Source organism: Gekko japonicus, unplaced genomic scaffold (genome assembly GCF_001447785.1).
Source record: "Gekko japonicus isolate JY-2015 unplaced genomic scaffold, Gekko_japonicus_V1.1 scaffold85, whole genome shotgun sequence".
In the NCBI taxonomy this organism is placed as follows: domain Eukaryota; kingdom Metazoa; phylum Chordata; class Lepidosauria; order Squamata; family Gekkonidae; genus Gekko; species Gekko japonicus.
In genome coordinates, this window is record NW_015167531.1 from 1,021,352 (window position 1) to 1,046,343 (window position 24,992).

Sequence of the window (24,992 nt, forward strand, 5' to 3'; positions counted from 1 at the left end):
AAAGAGTGTGTGGGTAGGGACAGAGGAATTGTGTTTTTATCCTGTTTATTTTCTGTGCCCCGGTTGTGTTGAAGTGCCTGTGTTTATTTTCATGCCTAACCTGTATATAGTTAAATAAATCTTCCTTTTTGAGTTTAAAAAGCCTGGTGTGCCTTAACCACATAGTCCTCCCTGCTCTGCATGTTACCAGGGGCAAAGGGAGACCAGGGAACGCAAAGGGGCCCAAATATGAGGGGTTGCCAACTCTCCAGGGGGCGCCCAAAGATCAAGGTACCCACTTCCCAAGGTGGGGAATTTAGCCAGAGGGGTCTCACTGTCCTTCGAGGAAGGCGGTAACTCAATTCAGTGAGTGGTGGCAGTGGTAACGAAGAGAAATAGTCCCACCAGGCAGGGTGGGGAGGCCAAAACAGGGGCTTGCGAGCCACAGGATGGCACCTCAGTCTCCCAGGGCTGAGAGCGGGTCCCCGTTTCACCACAAGCTCTATGAAGTGTAATCTGTTTTTTTATTTACTTCATTTATACCCATCCTTTCTCCTCAGCGGAGACTGAAATTGGCGTGTATGACTCTCCTCTCCGCTCTCTCCTCACATGAGTCCTGTGAGCTAGGTTAGCCTGAGTGTGTGTGACTGGCCCACGGTCACTCAGGAAGCTTCCATGGCAGACTGAGAATTCCAGACCTGGTCTCCCAGATAAATGTTGTTAACCAACTAAGCAGCTATATCTATGTGTGTGTTTATTGTAGTGATTTGCAATACAACCCTTACATAAGTTGCATAAAACTGCCTTGTACTGAATCAGACCAATGGTTCATCAAGGTCAGAGTCTCAAGCGGAGGTCTTTCACAGTACATGCTACCTGACCGTTTTAACTGGAGATGATAGGGACTAAATCTGGACTATCTGTAGGTAAGGGAACTTCTCCAATGCTCTGCTGCTGAGCCATGGCCCTTCCCCTAAACAACGTTATACTTTTCTGAATTCATTAAAGTCAGTACATTAAGTTGCACAGTGCTACACAAAGAGTGTAACTACTCTTAGGATTGCAAAATAGTAAAAAGCCCAGTAGCACCTTTAAGACTAACAAACTTTATTGTAGGATAAGCTTTCAAGAAACACAGCTCTCTTCGTCAGATGCATCTCATGAAGACAGCTGTGTTTCTCAAAAGCTTATGCTACAATAAAGTTTGTTAGTCTTAAAGGTGCTACTGGGCTTTTTACTATTTTGCAGCAACAGACTAACATGGCTAAATCCTCTGGATCTACTCTTAGGATTGCACACTTGTGTGTTCAATACTGTCAAGTCGCTTCCAACTTATGGTAACCCTATGAATTAATGTCCTCCAAAATGTCCTATTGTTAACAGCCTTGCTCAGGTCTTGCAAACTGGGGACCGTGGCTTCTTTGATAGAGTCACTCCATCTCATATTGGCTCTTCCTCTTTTCCTGCTGCCTTCCAACTTTTCCTAGCATTATTGTTTTTTCTAGTGACTCTTGTCTTCTCATAATGGGACCAAAGTACAAGAGCCTCACTTTAGTCATGGAATGGCGCACTTTAGTTCACTTTAGTTTGCCTCCACGCTAGAAAGGAGATGGATGAGGTCTAGGGACAGGATTCTCTCAATTTAGGGCACATCGATTTCCAGTTCTGACATATTTATTACCTATGTTGTCCCGTCCCACCCCAGTTGAACCCAAACAGATGATAACCAGAAACCGAGCTTGTTATTCTTTTGATATGTTAAAAAATATTCACTATTTTGCATGCTAATTTAACAAGCCACCCCTGTATATACAACTGTGATATGTAATTCCCTTATATTGTCTGATAAATGTGGATGCACACAAAAGCTCACACGAATAAAACTTTGTTGGTCTTAAAGATGCCATTGGACTCTGTTCTATCACTTTAGTTATTTTAGCTTTAGGGAGAGTTCAGACTTGATTTGGTCTAGAACCCACTTATTTGTCTTTTTTGTGGTCCACGGTATCCATAAAGCTCCTTCCATCATCACATTTCAAAGGAGTATACTTTCTCCCCGTCAGCTTTCTTCATTGTTCAGCTTTCACATCTATGCATAGTAATAGGGAATAGTAATGGGGAATACTATGGTATGAATTAACCTGATCTTGGTTGGTGGCAATACATCATTACACTTTAGTGTGTTGAAAACACTGGAGCCCAGAGACCATGAAATGAAATGGTGCCAATGTGTTGTAGTGGTTAAAATGTTGCAGTTGGACCAGGGAGACCAGGCCATGATGCTTACAAGGTTGACAGCCTGCTTCATGGGGGTGGGGGGGATAAAGATGTAAAAATGTAGAAATGTTGAAGTCACAGGGGAAAAATTGTGAGTTCAAGGTGGGTTAAATTGAGATTTTTGGGGAAATGAACATGTATGCAGCACTTACTGCTTGCCAGGCCTAAACGTATTTACTGCTGTAAGAACATAAAATACTTAATTTATAACTCTTGTTAACACATTTGTTGTACTACTTGATATAGTTATGGAATTTGAGTATAAATACCTCTTGTTTTCCGTAAGCAAAATAGTAAGTATACACAATACTAGAGAGACAAAGGGCTGCAAACTATTGTACCCACTTCTTCCTTAGCTTATGTAGCTTAGGTTTTGCCATATGGGAGGGAAGGGAAAAATGAAGCTGAAAGCACAAAACACAAAGAGAATGAATGTATTCGATCAGAAGCAATTTTGTACTGTGATAAATAACCTGGGCAAAATAAAAAAATCCGGGGGGGGGGGGAGTTTGAAAAACTTTTGTTCCCCCTCCCCAACCTTAACTTCTCTTAATAGTAAAATGTCAGACGTTATCTCTGTGCAAAAACCCAAAGTATACAAATTAAGCACAGATACTGTCCACAACAGTAGATTTGCTACACTAATTGAACATCTGTAGTGGTGCTCACCTCCTTTGCGAACTGTTTAGTTTCTTGAAATAGTGTAAATTTATTTATTTATTATTTCTATTTATATCCCGTCCTCTCTGCGAGCGGACTCAGGGCAGGTCACAACCAATGTTCCCTAAGCTGTGGAGTCCTATGAGTAAAAAATCTACTTGGTGAGCTACTGGCGTTAAAGTTGTGAGCTAGCGATTTGGCTACTGCATAAATTAGCTTGCTCTGGAGCCATCCTTCCTGAGCTATGGCAAAAATGTGTGAGCTGGAGGCTAAAAAAACCTGCGGAAGGATCATTAAAAAAAATGTGTGAGCTGGAGGCTAAAAAAACCTGCGGAAGGATCATTAAAAAAAAAAAGAAAAGAAAAAAAAACCTGTGAGCTTGCTCACACTAACTCAGCTTAGAGGGAACACTGGTCACAACACTAAATTCCATTACAGTCTAAAACAATTCAATAAATAAATATCAGATATTAAATTAATACAGTAAAACCAGAGTTGAGAGCATTTACTCCAGCTTTTTGCGTAGGATTCTTGGTGTTTCCAACTCAGTGTCACTCTTTGCTCTTTACAAGGAGCTGGGTCTTCACTTGGTAGAATCTCGGGCTTGGATCATTACGATCAAATATTGGCTTCGGCTTTACTTTCGATCTCCCCCTGCTAGCCTAATGGCCCAACTTTTAACTGACCCCTATATATCAGAGTGGTCACAGGCCATAGTGAAAAAGGTGGGTACCCTAGGTATTGACCTGGAATCCCTCTATAACTGTGGTGAGGTCGCAATCTTGCAGGTGGTCAAGAGGAGAATGTGGGATATAGAGGCGCAGATCATTAATGCCGGTAGTCTTGGGGTCTGCTCTCCCTATTCATTACCCCTCCTTCCCCTACATACATCCATGGTACCCTATGCGCAATATCTTGATTCGTCCTCTCTTCCCTATGCAGAGAGATTTTCTGGATAGGGATTTATCTTTTTTTTCTAGCAGACAAGAGTCCAGCAACAACACTATCTGTCGCAGAATTTTTGACCTATGTATGGAAGTCAAGAGTAATACTCTGTAAATCCTGTAAACCATGTTAGGATTGTTTTGTGTTTTTGAGATATTGGGAATTTTGATTGATGTTGTTCTTTGTACCTACCCTTAAACTCTCCCCTGTTTGATTTATCTATGGTATGCCAAATAAAGGTTCTCTGTTCTGTTCTGTTCTGCAGTAAAACCACTTAAAAACATTTAAAGTGGGCAGTGCAGCAAATTTCAGTTTCAGTTCCTACCGCTGGGAATGAATGGGCTGAAGTGGAGCCATAAAGGTCTCATTAATAGTAGCCCACTGCCACAGCAACAGGGAGGCCAGCTGCCTCAACGGAAGGCCTGGTGGAACAGCTCCATTCTGCAGGCCCTGCAAAACTGTAACTGTAATAGGTCCCACAGGGACTGAAGTGTGTTTGAATCTTTGGTACCCAAGGTCCTGGGGTGGAAATACTTTCCCTTTGGGTTAAAGTATCAGAAAATAAGTGAATTGGTCAGCAAGAACTATTTTCCAAAAAAATCTTCGTTACCTTCATATGTTCATTTCACACCATCAGCTGTGCTTCAATCTAAAGTGCCATCAGGAGGTCCATCAGTGGGGCCAGGACACTAGAAGCTCTCTCCCACTGTTGCCGCCCTCGAAGCACCAAGGATACAGAGCATCACTTGCCCCAGACTGAGAGTTCCTATCTGTACCTTGTGGCTAATAGCCACTGATGGATCTCTGCTCCATATGTTTATCTTACTTAGGAACTTTTGATGGGGAACCTTATCAAAAGCTTTCTGAAGTCAAGGTAAACGACATCTATTGTGTCCCCCTTGTCCACATGTTTGTTCACTCCCTCAAAGAACACTAACAGGTTAGTGACACAAGATCTTCCCTTACAGAACCCATGCTGAGTCTGCCTCAGTAGTTTTTGTTCATCAATGTGCCTATTAATTCTTTCCTTAATAACTGTTTCCACCCACTTACCCGGTATTCACGTCAGACTGACTGACCTTATGTTTGCTCTGTTGTTGTTTTCAATTTGTCCATTATTTCAATTGATATGGATTACTTTGCTTGATCTCTGCTGTTCTTTGTGTTCTTGTAGTTTTGGAACAATGGGTTTTACCTATTTTGTTGGGTATTTGTACACTGCTCCAGTTCCTTGTTTTTTAAAATTTACTTCATTTATACCCCACCCCAATGGGTATCCAAAGCACCTTACAATTTATGCTCACAAAAACCCTGTGAGGTTAGGTTAGGCTGAGAGTGTGTGTCTGGCTCAAGGTCACCCAGCGAGAGTTCCATAGCAGAGGGTTTGAACTTAGGTTTCCCACATCCTAGTCTGACACTCTGCCCACTATACCACGCTGTCAAAGGTGGGGTATTATAGCATTATTAAATAATAGTGCATGTCTACAGGCTGGCTCACGCTCTTAAGAGAACATAAGAACATAAGAGAAGCCAGTGTTGGATTAGGCCAATGGCCCATCCAGTCCAACACTCTGTCACACAGTGGCCAAAAATACCAGGTCCACCAGTGGGGCCAGAAGACCTCCCACTGTTGCCCCCCCCCCCCCAGTACCAAGAATACAGAGCATCACTTGCTCCAGACTGAGAGTTCCTATCTATACCTTGTGGCTAATAGTCACTGATGGACCTCTGCTCCATATGTTATTTTCCTCCATTTGATAAATCAGCCTTTCTCAGGCATACACACTCATGTGGACAAATAAGATGTGCTAACCCTGCAGCTATGGATGTGGCTAGCAGTAATCCCCATAAATGCAATTGGTGTGTTCCATTATCTTTGACCATGAGAACAGACTTATGACGAGTTCACATGTGATAGTATGTTCAAGTGAATAGAACTGGGTGAGAGTAAAATACATACAAAATATGAACAAGTCCCAGATACTTTTTATGCATGATTCTGTTTTAGTTTGGAGAAATTTTCAGTCAAAAGGCCAGTGCATTTTGTAGATGAAGTAGACTGGAATTAATCTTTGTAATTGTCTGTCTGAAGGAGATTTAAAAAAAATGTGGTATGCCTTTTTGTTGTGGCTACTATCTATCTAAAGCTCTCATTTATACAAAGGTTAGGTGATGCTTGTTACTCTTCCCCCTAGTTAATTACACTTTTTTAAAAAAGACACAGATTAAATTTCTGATGGCTGTAAACTAATCCATTTACGGAACAAGAGCTCCATTAGTGCAGTGGCGTGTAAATGTGTGTCTCCAAGGAGTGGTTGGCGGTGTTTGTGTTTTGGATCCTGTCCATCAGATGTTCAAGAAAAGCCAGGGCTGGTTTAACAAGATGGATTTCTTCATTTTGTTGATGCAGACTCTGATCTGACAGCAGATCTTGTGCTGCTCAAGAGTCCTAAACAGCAGTAAAGAGTGGGCCATCTCTCATGTTAAAGGTTCTCTCCCTCTTAAACCTGTGCACTGTGTTGAACTAATAGGATGCTCTGATCTATGGCCTTTTATAGGATAGGGAGGGTGGTATTATCTCCGGTCTCATCATCTGTAGGGAAGGCAGTTACTCAGTCACTTGTTTTCTGCTTGTATCCCTGACTGGGCTTTCATTGGCTTTGGGTCTTATGGCCAAGCTGGAAGTGATGGGTGCTGGAGGTGGTGGCTACATTTGTTGATATTTCTGCTCAGTTCTTGCTTGATAAGGCATGGGCATGGTCTAGCTTTTATAACAAAAGGTGCACACAGATGAAGGAAGCTGAACGTTTCCTCTCCGACCTCTCCACGCTCCCATCACCCTTGGCAAGGCATCTTTATTTATGAAGGCGTATTTATGATACATGAATTTATAATTCCAACTTCATTGGAAAGTGATCTTACTGGGATAATTTAATTGTTCTGTGTTGCTTTTACTGCATCATCTTCTTCCTTTGTAACCCACTTCCTGCCTTTCACAGTTTTTGTCTCCATTTTCTAATTCTGTAATCCTAGTCTTATGGAGCTGCGGTGGCTCAAGTGGTTAAGACGCTGAACTGCAGGCTGTGGAAGGTCGGTAGTTCAGCAGTTCGAGACCCAGGGTGCCGCATGACGGAGTGAGCTCCCGTCTCTAGTTCCAGCTCCTGCCAACCTAGCAGTTCGAAAGCAAGAAATTGCAAGTAGATAAATAGGTACCACTTCGGTGGGAAGGTAACAGCGTTCCGTGCGCCTTGGTGTTTAGTCATGCCGGCCACATGACCACGGAAAACGTCTTCGGACAGCGCTGGCTCTTCGGCTTTGAAACGGAGATGAGCACCGCAACCCTAGAGTCGGATTCGACTGGCTTTCGAGCAAGGGAACCTTTACCTTTACCTTTTAATCCTAGTCTTACTGCACTGTTTATTGGATATGTTATGCAGTCTGATTGAATTGTTTTCTCTCATTTGTAATCCACCTTGAGTCTTAATGGGAAAGGTGGGCTATAAATGAAGTAAAAATGAATTAATAAATAAAATATTGATCTAAACTGAGACAGGCCATTGGTCCATCTAGCTCCGTACCGATTCTGCTCCCTGGCAGTGGCCCCCCTAGATCTCTAGCAGACCATGGTCTGTCCCAGCTCTTTACCTGGACACAGAGTGCCAGGACTGAGACCACCCAAGGTGCTTTTTGCCAGCTTTTGCCAAGGAGCTTTTGAACTCTGAGATCTGCAATCCTATTCACTTTAACCACTATACCACCCTGCCTGCTGTGCTCGTACCGTAAGATGGAATGTGGAATAAGTAAAATATCATGCTACTATCCTCCATCATGAGAAGTCTGACCAGCTCTGTTTCCCTTCCTGCTTCTTTTCAGAATGAAATAAACGAAGTTCCCTTCTTTGACATTCAGCTGCCTTACGAACTGGCATTAAAAATCTTTCGGTTCCTTGGTAGGACGGAGCTGGGGAGGTGCGCTCAGGTAAGCTTTGCTTGGCTCTTCCTGCAACTTGGAAGTAAGCTACCTTGAAGTCAATGGGTCTTACTTGCCAGTAAATATTTTTTAAATTGTCGGGGGGGGGGGTCTTGCTGTAGATAGTTGGATATATAGAGCCTGGTATAAGAGGACATGGGGGGCGTTCCACTGGAGCAGTTGTGGCAGGATCCTAGATGGCTGGGGAAGCACAAGTTTGCCTACTGTATCTTCCTCTGGTTGCCTACATGGCAGTGCGGTCTTTTAGAGCACTTGACTACCGTTTGTTCTTGGCCTTATGTATTTCACTCTTATCTTGTGTATCAGGAGCGAGCCTGGGCACACATGCTACCTCCCCTTTCTCTGGTGTGAATTCTCTCTTGCTTCCCCCAGATCAGCATAAAGAGTTACAGGTGTGTTTTCAAGAAGAATGGTTCTTTCTCAAACCAGAATTTGAAAGTGTTTGAGCTGGATTTGTAAATCATGGTTATGAGGGAGCCTGGTTAGCATCGACCATGAATAATGGCACTGCATCTGCACCTCTAACCATAGTTAACTCAAGAGAAGGAATTCATTCTGGGTGGGGAAGCAAGTACATTCCCCCATACTGGATCCTGTTTTGAAAGCATGGATTGCATGGAGCTGGTATTTATTTCTGCACCAGACCATGTTGTCTTAGGTTGCAACAGGCCGTGACAAATTGACTTTAAGAGCCAGGCTTATTTTCCAGCCTTCAGGATTTTGTATTTTATTGATTATATTTTCTAATTATTACTGTCACAGAGTCTAATCCTAACACCCTTAGTTTCTTATAATTCTATTACAGTGGTGACAAAAGTGTTGTATATAAATGCATATAGGGGCAACCTGGTTGTCATTACTATAACAGAAAGCTACCCTTTAATCCTAGCCTGACTTCTCCCCAGTTCCATTACTGCTTTAAAAAATGCAATTTGATTGAGTTTTGGAGCTAGTACAGAAAGTGACTGATTAAGAAATGAATTCATTCACCACCACTGAATGGTGTAAAGTTAAGTTTGCATGCAAATGTAATAAATGCAATAACAGCAATTTCATGGACATTGATTTTCATGCCACACAATAGAACATTCTGATGCAAAATGATAAGTACTCTGCATTTCCACTGGGAACTGCTGAGAGATGCTAGAATAAAATCATTGCTGAAACAACCAAGTGCAACAATTCAATTTCTAGGCACCAGGGCAGCCTGGCACTTGGGGTTTATTGAGCCCTGGGGTTTCAACATGCATATGAAGCTGCCTTGTACTGAATTGCACCACTTGTATTGGAGCTCAGTATTGTCCACAATGACTGCTAACAGCTCTCCAGAGTCTCTGGCAAGGAAAGGTTTTTCCCTTCATCTACTTTGTGAGATTCTTTAACTGAAGGTTCTGTTGGTATACATCTGCTACACCTTGCCTGGGTATTTGTGGTAAAAGAGAAAGTAGAAGTAAAGTAAGAGTTAATTAGAGGTGCCAGTAATTTATGTTCCTCTGAGAAGATGGGGGGTCTATTCAATATTGCGTTACTGTGGGGTGGGGGCAATATTTCCTCATGGATCGTAGAGGTTAGACTCATAAATTCCCTGTACTGGCTAGCAGTGCTTTGGGGCTGCCCTTCCCACCTTTATTGGTTCATTGTGATACCTCCTCCTTTATTTTTGGAACAGCTTTATCCTCTGTGTTTGACATTAGGCAGAATGTGGGATTCTGAAATAAGTTCTTTAGAAGCCATCCCTGGATATTCAGAGGCAGCAAAAATCTTAGCAGACTTCCATGGTTTTATAAGGCTTTTGGAATCAGATGGATAGCCAAAGCTTTTAGTCCACTTTTAGAGCGATCAAGTAAAAAGCAGCGTAATAAAAAATAAAGACCTTTTTCATTTTTCTCTTGGCGCTTTTGATTTCGAACGAAGGAAGACCTCTTCTGTTAAATGGAAAGTCCTGTTGCTTTTCAATGCTATTGTTGTAAGCGGGTTTTTTGTTATTATTACTAGCAGCAGAGCACTTTGGGAGTTGGTGAAATTGCACCAGTTAGCGGAACTGGCATCATGAACGATGTGAGTGCCTTGAGAGCGAGTGAGAGAGAGAGAGAGAGTCTGTTTCCTTAACGTCTTGCTGCCAAATGGGTGACTGGCTGACAGCAAAATAGCTTGACTGTGGAGCTGCTTGAGATGAAATCACTGCGCAAAAACCTCTTGAAGATGTATAACTTTACCCGGACTCCCTGCTGGTACCCCTCCTGTTACAGTTCAGTCTTGTTTTCTTCTTGTAACTTTTATAAGAAGCAGGGCGGGGCGGGGGGACAGTTCTATTGTGTGTAAACACTGCAAGATCACTCATGCCAAATAAATCAGCAGGGTTAGCCCTGTCTTGAAACTGATTTGTAGACCTTCCCCCTATTTACATTATTTTACTTCGTTTATACCCTGCCGTCAGAGCCTATTCATAATCCCTCTGGGATTCTGTATATGCTGTGATTCGAATAGCTCTGGCTGCTGAGAAGGAAATACCCATTTATGGGTTATTCAAGACAGAATTACACATTTTGGTGGGGCCAGGATCAGGTACCCCAAGCTGCTAGAAGAGGGTAAGTTAGTCAGGTCTTCAATATTGTGGAAGGAAGATTAATCCTCCCCCTCCCCCACCCCGCCGCATGTTGGTTCCCACTGGAAAATCTCCCCAGTTGATATTTGAGATAGGAGAAAAGACGTTGTGCCTCTCCCCACCACCACCTGGGGCCTAAAAATTGGGGGGAATGGCATGTGGGGGCAGAGTTAAAATCCCTTCCACAGAGATCATATCCCACCCCCCACCCACACACAGTTGCTTTTTGAGACTGATTTACATATCGGACAATCTGATTGTGTTGTCGAAGGCTTTTGCGGCCAGAGTTCATTAGCTGTTGTAGATTTTCCGGGCTGTATGGCCGTGGTCTTGGCATTGTAGGACCTGACGTTTCGCCAGCAGCTGTGACTGGCATCCTCAGAGGTATAACACAGAAAGATGGAGTACTCTCTGTGTCAAGGTGAGAAGAAAAATGGTAGGCAGGTAACCTACCCCACCTTCCTGAGTAGATATAAATTACCTGCCTACCATTTTTCGTCTCACCTTGACACAGAGAGTACTCCATCTTTCTGTGTTATACCTCTGAGGATGCCAGTCACAGCTGCTGGCGAAACATCAGGTCCTACAATGCCCATACCACAGCCATACAGCCCGGAAAATCTACAACAACTAATCTGATTGTGAATTGCCAGCAAAACTTGTAGCAGTGCTCTTAACTGATTGTGTTTAATGTTTGATCATATTGAGTTCTGCCGTATCAGACCAAAGCATTCACTTTGTCCAGCATCCTATTTATCCTACTTGGCCAGGCATAAGAACAGTTTGCCACTGGCTTTCCAGTCTTGGTACCTAAACAGTGATGGGAGCACCTGCTGAAATCTCTGTGGCATAGAGGCATGTCTTCCTGCTGTAGTACTACTAATTTAGGGAACACAGCCCTTGAGAGGGGGGGCGACGGCAGCAGGAGGCGTGAGAATGCCCAAAACCTGTAGGTTCTTCATCATCTAGTTGATACAGAAGCATTCATCAGGTTTGAAATGTGAAGTGGTTAGAGTGTCACACCAAGGCTAGGAAGATCCATGTTCAGATTCCCACTTGGAAATAAAAATTATTGCACGACCTTGGACCAGTTGAGCCTAACATGCCTCACAGGGATTTTGGGGAGAGCAAAACGGGGAAGGGAGGGCCGAGCATGTGGTCCCTAGTTCCTGGGAGGAATGCAATAATCAGAATGAGCATCTGTGGCTTAATACAGCTGCATACATGCTTGTTTATAACAGAAGTGGATGATGAAAGGGAAATAACTCAATATAAGCAAAGTGTACTATGAACTTGCTTGTTCTGGGTACAATTCTGAGTGTGCTGGAATTCACTTATAAAGGCCTGTGCTTAAGATCCCATATGTTTGCCTTGAGACTGTTTCAATATTAACTGCATTTAAAAAAAACCCTTATTTGACAGGCTGCTGATTTTTTTTATTTTAGATCCTCTTGATTTTAATCTATTTTAATCCTTGTGCCGCCATGTGGTGTGAGTTGTTTGTATGTATATTTTTACTCTGTAACATTGTAAGCCACCTCAGAGGTTTGGAAAGGTAGGATATAAATATTTCAAATAAAGAAGTTATTTACTCAATACCAGGATGTATCTTGGGATGTGTTTGAGGGGGGAGGGATTGTGTCTCATTGGTAGAGAGCATGCTTGCACCAAGATCCTCAGTTCCTGGACTCTCCAGTTAAAGTTTCTCTGTTGATTGGTGTTGGAAAAAACATTTTTCATCCAAAGTTCTACCAGGGGTGTCAAACATATGGCCTAGGGGCCAAAATTGGCCTGTCCAGGGCTGTTATCTGGCCTACAAGCAACTGGTGCAAGGGAGGGAACAGGAAGCTGCTTGGGGGGGTGAGTGGGTTGGAGGCACTCTGATTGTGGCTTCCGGATGGCAGAACAACCTCATCTGCAGCGGTCAAGCAAAACCCCATCACTTCAGCAGCAGCCTCTCTGGTAAGTTGGGAGCCACTGCAACCGCATTCATGCTGGCTCGGGGTTCCAGGGCAAGGTTGCACACCTCTCTGTTCGGCCTGCAGAATCCAGGGACACTATTCCAGATGGCTGCAGGGATTGGCATTTGCACATGGGGGGGGGATACAGATGATCCTCTGCTGGGCCTGGTGGTGGCCAGCACTGTCACCATATTTGTGCTTCGGCCCATGGGGGGGATGTTCTTCAGCAGTTTATTTCTCATGTAGGGGGCCTAGTCCTGCCACCAGCATGTAGCTGAGTAGCCAGGCCTCCCCTTCCCACAGATGGCCTTCAGCTGTAGGTGGCTGCCACCTTGTGTGGGGTGGGTAGCAATGTTCCCTCTAAGCTGTGCCAAAATTCTACTTCGTGAGCTACTGGCATTAAAGCTGTGAGTGAGTGATTTGGCTACTGCATAAATTAGTTTGCTCTGGAGCCATCCTTCCCGAGCTAAGACAAAAATGTGTGAGCCGGAGGCTAAAAAACTGTGAGCTAGCTCACACTAAATCAGCTTAGAGGGAACACTGGTGGGCAGTGCTGGCGATCTCCACTTACACTGATCACTGGGTGGCCTGGGGCCTCTGCCGCACACACGGCCTTGTGTGCAGGCCTTGCCTGCTCCCCCATCAGATGATCCGGCAGCCTTCAGCCTGGGGTGGTTGTCATTGCATGGGGGTGGCATGGCTTGCTGATGATCTCTGGATTGAACCCCCAGAATCGCCCCACCATGGATCACCTGACGGCCTTCACTGAAGGCAGCCACTGCCGTGTGGGCATCTTCGGCTTATCCGGTTTTGCTTGGCCTGAGTGCTGCCGTTAGGGTTCCCAAGTCCGTGTTGCTCCGCGGTGGGGAGTTCCCGGACGGCGTCTTGAGCGCATGCGCGCCGCATGCACGTCAGCCAGAGATGACGTGATGACACCGGGCACGCTGGGGGCGTGGCCACAGCCATCTGAGGGGAAAACAGTTTTCCCCTCAGATGGCTGTGGCCCCGCCTCCAGCATGCCCGGTGTCATCACGTCACCTCCGGCTGACATGCACACCGGGGTGGGGTTCCCCCCGGGGCCCGATGCACATGGTCTCAGACCTGGGCTGCCACCCTCCCGCTTCTGCAGGCAGGGGGTTAGTTCAATTTGTCTTCCCAGTCCCTTTCCATGATGACTTGGAGACTTGTAGCTTGCAGCACCCAGCTGCTTCACATTTGTATCCTGGGGCCTGGGCTCACAGCACTGGGAGTGGGAGTGGGTTGGGGAAGGGGTTTGCCTCTCCTCCAGGCAGTGGGATCATCTGCCCAGCGCTGCCCTGCTGGCTCTCCAGACCCCCAGACCTCCTCCAGCCCATGGGGCTTTGCATTGAGGACACACCAACTCAAAGTTTACCAGCTGCTATTCTTTATAAAGTTTATATTTTCAGTACCTGGCATTACGTTTTATGGCACCCATGGCCCGGCCTGACAAAGGCACATTTATGTCAGATCTGGCCCTTGTAACAAATGAGTTCGACACCTCTGTTCTAGACAGTATTTATTCAAATGGGACATTAATAGGACTTACTATAAGGCAGCTTCAGGTGTTCGTATGTTTCTGGAGGATCGCCTTCTCCAAAACAAATCTGCCTGTTTTCTACGGTCTTTGTCAGAGGCCCTGCTCAGGATGCCTGTCCCTTTTAAAGTTAGATGGGTGGTGACCAGGGACAAGGCCTTTTCTGTTGTGGCACCTTCACTTTGCAGTATCCATCTGGCCTCTTTTTGTAGCAGGAACTCCTTTGCATATTAGGCAACACACCCCTAATGTAGCCAATCCTCCAAGAGCTTACAGCAGCCTCTGTAAGAAGAGCTCTGTAAGCTCTTGGAGGATTGGCTACATTAGGGGCGTGTCGCCGAATATGCAAAGGAGTTCCTGCTACAAAAAGAGCCACATATGGCACTAACTTAGATACTGAGCTAAGCCATTTTTATTCTCCTGTGCTCTCAATGGCTGATCACTTTTACCATTTCTCTTTAATGTAAGTGTGTTGTAATTTTTATACTGGCTGGATTCTTTTTTCTTTTCTTTCAAAAACAAGCCTCTTTATTCACTTTGTAAATGGAAAAGTAAGATAGGAAGATGTTAAATGACTGCACAGACCAATGGTAATGGAAGGAAGGAAAGTAAAAATGCACCCTCTCCCTTCCCAACATGCTCAGCCTGAAACCCAGTGTTGTATAGTGGCTAGAGTGCTGGACTCTGACCAGAGAGTGCTGGGTTCAAATCTCCACACGGACGTAAAACATACCAGGTGCCCTTGGGCCAGTCATTCTCAGCCTAAATTGAAGAAAAGTAACCCTACGTCTGCCACTCGTTCCTTGGAGTTTGGCGGGTATAGAAATGCGATTTGCTGTCAATAAACTTTTAAGTAGCCACCTGAAAAATGACAACTCTTGCCACTGATTCTTTTTTCCTCCCTGAGCGTGCATTTGGGCATATCAGCTAGCTTTCATTAGCCTTCTGCTACAAGGCAAGTGGTCTGTTGTCAGTGCAACTAAAGCTGTAGGTGCCATCTTTTTCTTCTTCTTCAGAGGAGTGGGTGTCTTTGAAATCTTTTGGCATTCAGTTGCTCACCTGTACGCTTAACTCACGCAGAGATAGTAAACTTGGGCTCAGACCAAATGCGTGTGTGCATGTGTGTGTGTGTGTGTGTGTGTTAATGGAGCTGCTCACAGTGGCGCTGTAAAGCAGAGTGCTTGAGACGCTTTTATTAGCGGTTTCTTGCAGCTGAGCCCCGCTCGGTGAAGCTTTTACTGGCTTTGGCAGTGCCAGTTTCTGGTGCATTAAAGGGGTGGGGGGAGTGTGTCTCGGTTTAGAGCCCCTTTTGGAAAACCCACGTTTGGAAGCCAACAGGGCTAGAAGTAATCTGATTAAAATCACAGTGGGATAATTTTTTAAAAAAAGAAATAATGAATGTTGAAAGGACCTTTTGGAACCTCTTTAAAATACATTCAGGGTTGTTTTTTATTATTTGTAAAGAACCACTTAAAGTCAAATTTGGCAACTTCTTTTTAGACACTCTCTACCTTGGCTAGTCTCAGACATACCTCTTCTCCATCACCTTGCCCGCCTCCCTGGGCTTGTAACGATAAAGAGCTGGCAGAGTTTCATTGTATTTACTTGTCTGTTTGGTTCAGAAGCAACATTGCTCCAACTAAAAACCAAGAGGAGAGGACAGTCTGCTTTGAATCCTGTAAAGCAGCTGCCTCTTGGCATCTGCCAGTGTCTACTTGAAAAAATGAAAATTTTAAAAAAAATGGACTTAGGCATGAGTGAATAGACTTTTGCAGCATTAAGATGTTCCCTGCTGAAATAAATGTAAAATTGGATAAAAACTTTCTGGCTTTCCTGCACGACACAGTTTGGTCTCTAGTCTGACGATGAGGAACAACTGAAATTCCTCTTTTTAAAAAAATAATAGCAGTTGAAGGATAATTTGGGCTTACACATGAGCAGAGTGGCTGGAAGGGAAAGCAAATGTGAACAGGCAGTACAGGAAAGAGGTAAGGAAGCATCTGCACCATTATTTGGAAGCCAGCTTTATTGTTGTGGTAAATTTGGTTGCAGTCACCAAGACATGCTTGCCGGTAAACTGGTTTTCAGATTGGCATACCAGTCACAGCTACATGGCACGATTTCTTGTCCCTATTAGTCAAGGTGCTTTATGGGTCAAGATGTCCCCATTTAGTCAAGGCGCTTGACTGGGAATAGGCACACCTGGGACGATGCTGTAAGCCCCTGCCACCCACAATGCAATCTGCTTCAAGGGGCTGAGGTTGTTCTTTTCCTTGAAAGCCCTGCATCTGTGTTCCATGTTCAGAGGCAGGGCCGTCCAGATGCTGGAGACAGAATGGGGAGGACTGTTTGTGAGCTTCCAAGTGGCATCTGGCTAGCCACTGTTGGAAACAGAACGTTAGACCTTGTGGAGAGCTTTCATATCCTTATCTCTATGGTGCAGTGCATTTCGAGTAAGGGGACCAAAAGGCGGCTGTGGCATAATAACAGCGGGTGGTCATTGAGGCCGTGCCAGGGCTTGCTCTGGGGGCAGGACGAAGGGAGGCCACGGGCTTTTCCTGCCTCCAGTTGCACTTGGCCTCTAGCCTCAGGACACTGTGCCTCCCTCTCCCAAATGTCAGAGTGTTCAGCAGAGGCTGCCAATGCTTCAGTTAGGTCTGCTGGTCAAAGCCACGCAAGGTAAGTATCTGGAGTTTTACTTTGCTTGAGGCGTTAGATTGGCAAATCAGGATAAGCAGCTGGTGGGGAGGAAGCTCTGGAGGTTCTTTCATTTCCATTGATGCAATAATCTGGAATATAGTACCACTTGGGATTTTTAAAAATAACATTTACAAAATGCATGTAAAATGCTCTTGAGTGGATGCGCATACAAATACCCACGTTAGGTCCTGCACTCCTTTTTTCCATCAATCTTGTTTGTAAGAGGGTTTTATCAGTTTCATCAAGTCAGCCTTTGCTGGCTACTCGGTAGAACTGACCATTAAGGGCACACTTGCTTATTTTTCCAGGCTTTTTTGGTTGTGAAAGAAACAGGCGGAATGTCACAGTCTCCTATCATGCTAGAACTTGGGGGGGTCACCCAGTGACATCAATACGTAGCTGGACACCAAAGTTGGAATGCATCGGATTAAAGGAAGAGCTGGGAATAGCCTTACTATAGTTCTATTACTGTGTGGAAACTGGATGCTGCAGCTCACTGAATCACGGGAGTTTCGGGTCTTGATTTTTCTCACGCAGATCAGAGAGAGAGCAGAACAGACTGGACAGAATTTGGGCAGCTTGTGGGTCTGGCTGCGTTGCCTTGGAAAGGTAGTCTGTGCCGTGTTTCCTCACACTTTAAGAAGCAGTTGTCTGGTGGTGGTTCTTCTTTTTTAAGCAAAAATGTTGGGATTACGCCACTGACATCAGAGTCCAGGAGTTGGGCGCACCAGAGAGAAGGGCTGTCTAGATCTCCTCTCCGCTCTTGCCAGAGGCTCTACTGTCCTTTCAGTGGAATCTTTTTAGAAGATAGTCACTGATTTGCTGCATGTCATCTGGGTCTTTTTATCCCCCTAGGGTCTGACCCAATATGGCACAGTTGCTCCCTGAAGTTACCTTTGCATGCCTGAGTTGACCTCTGAGCCTGTCTTAGTTGGGGGCTGCTCTTTTCTACCACAGAGTTGTTTGATCAGAATGGGAGGGAGGGGCTTTTGGCATCACGTCTTCTTACCTCTATTCCACTCAGCCAAAGGATCAGGGAGGGGCTGTGGCTCGGTGGCAGAGCATGTGCTTGGCATACAGAAGGTCCCAGGTTAAATCCCTGGTATTTCCACTTAAAAGATCTGGCAGTAGGTGACGTGAAAGACCTCTGCCTTGGAGAGCCACTGCCAGTCTGAGTAAACAGTAGTGATTTTGATGGACCAAGGGTCTGATTCAGTATAAGTAGTTTTCAAGGCAAATGAAAGAAGATAGCTTCTCCTCACAATTAATTTTATAGATTTTGCTGCCAGAAGGTGTTGCATTATCAATTGGCTTAGAGTGGTTAAGACGCTGAACTGCAGGCTGTGGAAGGTCAGCAGTTCGAGACCCAGGGTGCCGCATGACGGAGTGAGCTCCCGTCTCTAGTTCCAGCTCCTGCCAACCTAGCAGTTTGAAAGCAAGAAATTGCAAGTAGATAAATAGGTACCACTTCGGTGGGAAGGTAACAGCGTTCCGTGCGCCTTGGTGTTTCCGGCCACATGACGACGGAAACATCTTTGGACAGCGCTGGCTCTTCGGCTTTGAAATGGAGATGAGCACCGCAACCCTAGAGTCGGACTCGACTGGCTTTCGAGCAAGGGAAACCTTTACTTTAGATGGTTTTAAGAGGAGGTTAGCCAAATGCATGGAAGAGAGGTCCATCAGGGGCTATTAGCCATAAAGAACAAGTGCAACCACCAAGTTTAGAGTCAGTATGCCACTGACTGTCGTGGGGTTTTGGGAGGTGGGGGGCAGCCTGCTGCAGGGGAAGGCTGTTTCCCTCATGCAGGCTTCTTGGAGGCCTCTGGCAAGCCACTGTTGAAAAAAATGATGCTAGGCTAGATACTGGAAATCTTTCCATTACAGGGTGTGCAATAAAATATGGAAGATGGTCTTCTAATAATGAGTAGAGGCATCTTGAAATTTAAGCTATCAATTTCATGCTTCCTTCAGTATCTCATATTTTGATATCTTGGTAATATGTAGATGTGTTTAAATTAAAAGCAGAGAATCATATCAAAATCTCTTAACTCGGCTAAGGTGCTCGTTTTAGCCCATAAGTATGAAGTGCCTACCAGCACCCAGACAGCAGGGCTCTTCTTTCTCTCTCAGCTCTTTTTCATGGTGGGCTCTTCACCTCCTGGCAACATCGTCTCGGTGCAGGTCTTGTTCACAGCGACTCCTTCCGGCAAGCTTTTCATGGTGCGCGGCTGTGCAACGGTCGCAGCTCCGGCACACGGCCAATTGGCTCCGCCACGCTGCGTCGTTGCGTCACCACGCCTCCCAGTCCAATCCTCACCCAAGTTCTGCCGCTGCTCGACATCAGATGTTCGCCATGCTTGCCGAGCCCCCAGATCTCTGCACGTTGCCGTCAAGGCACTTATTTTGATATTTTGGTAATATGTAGATGTGTTTAAATTAAAAGCAGAGAATCATATCAAAATCTCTTAACTCGGCTAAGGTGCTCGTTTTAGCCCATAAGTATGAAGGGTTAGGTGGGAGGGAGTGAAGATGATTCTTTTGGTGTCTTGTGCAAGTTTGCCTACTGCAGCACTAAGTCCACTAGAAAAGGATGTTCCAAATAGTTTAAATGTTGGGAGAATGAGGTGAGCAGAACGTTTAAATAGGTATTTAGGAATTCAGTCCTTTTTTGGGGGGGGGTATATTCCATATGTGAGTGTGTGCGCACCTGGAAGTCTTGGGGACCACTGGGGACTGATCCCCTCCTGGGAGCCTGGAGGATAGTCAGAGAGGTGGCTCAATAAAGCCTGCCCCTGTCCTCCTGACTGCTGGTCTTTCAAGGAGGTCTCCCATCCAACTACCTGCCAGAGTCGAACCTGCTTAGCTTCCGAGATCTGACAAGATTGGGCTTTCCTGGGCTATCCAGGTCAGGGCTAAGAATTCAGTCTTGACTGTTCTGTTACTGCTTCTGTGCCTGATAGAAAAGATACGTCACTATGTGCTGGGAGTGGGGGAAGCTGCAGGTATTTCATCCTGTAGTAGAATTCACATGGGGAGTTGAAATGGAGAATTCACATGGGGAGTTGAAGTGGAGATTGATTGGTGCAGTGTGATTATGTTGACTCAACAGTATCTATGTGTTGGGGAAATGAAGGGCGCAGGAACCTTTTCATGCACTCCCATTCCCACTGTGTTCATTTTGGGGAGGGAGAGAAGCTGGCTTCCCAATTGGGGTGGGTGGGGGGGAGTGTTGTTCTATGCCAAAACTCAGTTTATTCTGTTACACACTCAAGTCAGAAAATGCTGTTGTAGCGTTTCAACATTCAACATAGAATATTTCAGCACAACCCCAGTACAGAAATAGTGCACTTGTAATTCTATAAAGGATATCTTTGGTTGCTCTGTCAAGACCCATAACAGAAGGGTGGTTGGCCCGAACAACAAGGAACAAAACTAAACTCAGACATTAAGTACCTTTTCCAACCGTAGGGACTAATGTAATTGTCAGTCAAGTCTGTGACGAGCGTTTGACATATATCTCTGATGTATACAACAAACTCAGCTCATTCTATCTCTAGGGTCAGAAGGGTCAAGGAAAGCTGGGTTAAGCTAGGGTGATTCTTAGAGAGTCAAGGTTGACCAAGAGAGTCCCAGGAAGCTAGGTTCAGATACTCGTATCTATTTAGAATTTGATAATGTGTAAACATTCCAAAAGGCAAAAAGTCATGTAAGGCAAAAGGCATGTACAAAGTTGTCTGTACCTGAAGGCCACAGCACTTAGCAGAGTCCTGAAGCCTCCTGGAAAACAGAACCACAGATTCAACTATAGAGGCTAGTCAATATAGAAATTAAAGTATCATAGGTGTACCAGAGGTTTAGCAGAGGACTGAGGCTCAATCCAGCCCTAATTCGGTGACACTGTCTTTCTCCTTTTAGGTGAGCAGAGCCTGGAAAGTACTTGCAGAAGACCAAGTCCTTTGGTTCCAGTTGTGCCAACAGGAAGGCTACATGCCTGACAATCAGATCACTGACTCTCCTTGCTGGAAAGCGACTCTCCAAGAATGCCGGGAGAAGGAGCAGGCTTTAAGAACCAACTGGAAGGTAGAATTCTCCCCCAGCCCTCTTGGTACCCAGCCATAACTTTAAAGTGAGAAGTGTAGCAACTATATTTTGATCCACAAGTTAAACAAAAATGCTTGTTTACCAGTGACCACCTTGGCAAAACATGCAGACCTACTGACCAGTGTTCCCTCTCAGCTAAGTTAGTGTGAGCTAGCTCACAGTTTTTTAGCCTCCGGCTCACAAATTTTTGTCTTAGCTCAGGAAGGAGAGCTCCAGAACAAATTAATTTATGCAGTAGCCAAATCGCTTGCTCACAACTTTAATGCCAGTAGCTCACAAAGTAGAATTTTTGCTCACAAGACTCCACAGCTTAGAGGGAACTTTGCTACTGACCCCAGCCACTCACTTCTTCCTCATAATTTCACAAGTGAGCTACTCCTGAGTCTGGTGGCCACACTCGGATGTTGCCACAAATTCCCATCAACTTCTGTATCATGTAGATAGATTCAGGTGGGCAGCCATGTTGAAGCAACAGAACAAAGTTTTGAGTCCAGTGGCACCTTTAAGACCAACAAAGTTTAATTCTGGGTATAAGCTTTCATGTGCCTGCACACCTCTTCTGATACATTGGAACAGACTTCCTCAAGCCTTGCATATAGGTGGGCGGGCGAGTTAGTTGCCAGGAAGGGCTAGTTAGAGTCAAGATGCATAAGTAACTGGGCAGCAATGTTCCCTCTAAGCTGTGGAGTCTTGTGAGCAAAAACTCTACTTTGTGAGCTACTGGCACTAAAGTTGTGAGCGAGCAACTTGGCTACTGCATAACTTAGTTGGCTCTGGAGCCATCCTTCCTGAGTGAAGACAAAAATGTGTGAGCTGGAGGCTGTTAGCTAGCTCACACTAACTCAGCTTAGAGGGAACACTTCTGGGCAGTAAGTATAGCAGTTGGTAAGACTTGTGAATAGCAGTAAATTAGCATACAAATAAAAGAGTTAACAACAGACGTGAGAACCGAGTTTGAGTCCAGTGGCACCTTTAAGACCAACAAAGTTTCGTTCTGGGTATAAGCGAGAACTGAGTGACTTAGCATGTGTAGTGAGATAAGAACCCGATACCTATATGTAAGGCTTGAGGAAGTCTGTTTCAGTGTATCTGAAGAAGTATGCATGCACGTGCACGAAAACTTATGCCCAGAATTAAACTTTGCTAGTCTTAAAGGTGCCACTGGACTCAAAACTTTGTTCTGTATCATGTGTGTGGAGACAGGATATAAGTGAAGTAAAACCTTCAGATTCAGAGGCCGTATGCCTCTGAATGGTGCAAAGCAAACAGCACAGGGGAGTTGTTTTGTTTATGCCCTTCTTGTGGACTTCCAGAAAGTATCTGGTTGGTTGTTGTTGAAAGAGGGAGTTTGGAGAAGGTGAATATTTCATCTGATTTAACTTACAAAGGAGAAAAGATAGAGTGCTCTAAGGAGCTGTCAAGAGTTATGGTAGGAGACTTCCATTGCTCTGTTAGTTGCCTGGAAGCAATTTTTGGCTACTGGCGAACAGGCAGTTGAATAGCACAGCTGTAAAAGGGCATGAGTGACAAGTGCCTGCAAACTCTTAAGCTGTTGCTTCACCAATGCCCTGCGCCTCACATCGTCCAGTGCAGTACAAAGAGGTGAGAGCATTACAGCATTAGTAAGGAAAATAGAAGCAATATGTGAATGGCGAGTTATTGCCCTCCTCTTGTGTTTCCGTGGTGATGGACCGGATAAATGGCTGAGCCACAAATCTGCATAAGTGAAGCTGGTTCCTCCTGGGTTGTCTGGATCACAAAGTCCCAGGTAGTTTCACATGCCAACAGGGAGCTCTAGCCACTTCAAGTTTCCAAGTGAGCATAGATATGACGCGTGTTTTGCCATGTTCATGTTTTACATGACTTCCTAGCTGTGTGCGACTTCACATCCTTGGGGGCATTGGTGGTTGAAGGTCTTGAGCCAGTTCGGTGTAGCGGTTAGGAGCACGGACTCTAATCTGGGAGAACTGGATTTGATTCCGTACTCCACATACAGCGGCTGGTGTGACCTTGGGTCTGTCACAAGTTTTCTCAGAGCTGTTCTCTCAAGGGCAGTTCTTGAAAGAGCTCTCTTAGCCCCACCTACCTCACAGATGTGTCTGTTTTGGGGAGGGGAAGGGAAGGAGATTGTAAGCTGTTCTGAGACTCCTTCGGGTAGTGAAGGGCAGGGTATAAATTCAATCTCTTCTCTTCTTCTCCTGCCCATACACTGAGATCATCAGCAGACTTCCTGTTTCTGGTACCCCTGTACTTTTGGAGACTGATTGGGTGACTATTAGGGATAATCGGGCCTGGAGACCAAGCCCTTTGAGGATAGGCTGAGGGACTTGGGAATGTTCAGTCTGGAGAAGAGGAGGTGGGGGGGGGACATGATTGTTCTCTTCAAGTATTTGAAGGGCTGTCAGAGGAGGGCAGGGAGCTGTTCTTGTAGGTAGCAGAGGATAGGACTCACAATAGTGTTAAATTAAGAGTGGGAAGGTACTGGCTGGATATTAGGAAAAACCTTTTTACAGTAAGAGTTGTACAACAGTGGAATCAGCTGCCTAGGGAGGTGGTGAGCTCCCCCTCACTGGCAGTCTTTAAGCAGCGGCTGGACAAAAACTTGTGGAGAGGAGGAGGAGATTGGATTTATACCCCGCCCTTCACTACCCAAAGGAGTTTCAGAGTGGTTTGCAAACTCCTTTCCCTTCCCCTCCCCACAGCAGACACCCTATGCGGTAGGTGGGGCTGAGAGAGCTCTGACAGAAACTGCTCTTTTTAAAGAACAGCTGTGCCAGAACTATGGCTTGCCCAAGGTCATCCAGCAGGTGCAAGTGGAGGAGTGGGGAATCAAACCCGGTTCTCCCAGATTAGAGTCCGCGCACTTAACCACTACACCAAACTGGTTCTCAGGGATGCTCTAGGCTGATCCTGCGTTGAGCAGGGGGTTGGACTAGATGGCCTGTATGGACCCTTCCAACTCTGTGATTCTATGATGCCTGGATCAAGGAACACCTTCCCTGTATTTTCTTGGCACCCGTTTCAGCAACTAGGTGAACCAAGTTTTTTGCTGGGATACAGTCACTACTCTGTTTGTTGTTTCTCGTTCTGCTGTTCATTTTAATCTGCCGTGTTTACATTTCATCCTTGCATAGATTTACTTCTGCATCTATGTAGTAAATTAAACTACAGTACGTCATCTTGGTGGAAGGGTGGTGTTAGAAATATTTGGAATGAATGAGTAAAAAACGATGAATAGACTGAACTAACCCCGCTACTCTGGCTTTCTCTGCAGAACCGCATTGGCGCTGTGAGCCAGCTGCAGTACGAACTTGGGAAAGTTTTATGTGATGTACATTCTTGCGACGGAGTGGCTATTGCTGGGTAAGCATATGGTACTTATCTGTTGAGAGCATCTTTTCCTGTCTCCCACTGACAGCCTAATTGGATACTGTGATGGCTTGTGGGCGAGACAGTAAACTGAAGTGAACTGACAGCCTAATTGAGGCTGTGTGGAGAAGAGAACTTTCAACCAAAGTTCCATGGCAGGTTGGGGAGAGGACCGGACTTTGTGTCTGCAAAGGAATCCCAGGCCAGATTCTCAGATTTAAGTAGAATATATTTAGATGTCAAGCTTGCTTCCGAAATCTCCGAAGTCTCATAGCGTGCTGCCCTCCATTTTTGGGTGCTGTTGAGAAGTGCTGGTTTTGACCTAGAAAGGACCAAATGGTCTGGGGACTAAGATATCTGAAGGACAAGCTTCTCCCACATGTTTTAAGATCATTCACACTGTTACTGTTGAAGGTCAGGCACATGATGACTAGGGGCAAGGCCTTTTGTGTGATGGCGCCTTGGTTGTGGAATGCTTTCCCCCAAAATGTTCATTCAGTACATTCTGTTATCTTTTAGCTCTCAGATTCACATGGATTTGGTATGCTTCAGCTTTTGATGATGTGATTATTTTTCTTTTTAATTATTTTAATTATTTTACTGCTGCTGCTGTCCATTGCTAGTTTATACAGTGGATGGGGTTTTTCTTAGAAATTACTGGTAGGAGTTCTTACTCGTTTTGAGGGTCCCTTCTAGTATAAGTGTTCTTGGAAATAACTGAAAATAGCAAAATTGAGGTTAAATTAGATCTTTCTGGACTGAACCTTGCCCATCGAAAGCCAGCCTAAACAAGATTTCTCAGGGCCTTTTGCAATTGCTGAAGTTTGGGCTTTGGAATATGAGTTTCAGT

The 24,992-nt window shown here is 45.0% G+C and overlaps 1 protein-coding gene across 1 annotated transcript in view; it reads left to right on the plus strand.

The window, feature by feature from the left end:
- Window positions 1-24,992, plus strand: part of FBXW8 (F-box and WD repeat domain containing 8) — a 113,514-nt gene that overhangs the window by 1,651 nt on the left and 86,871 nt on the right. The window contains exons 2-4 of the mRNA XM_015413428.1: window positions 7,735-7,839; window positions 20,588-20,752; window positions 24,048-24,136. Coding sequence (XP_015268914.1) covers window positions 7,735-7,839; window positions 20,588-20,752; window positions 24,048-24,136 — 359 coding nt within the window. The remainder of the gene's footprint in view (window positions 1-7,734; window positions 7,840-20,587; window positions 20,753-24,047; window positions 24,137-24,992) is intronic.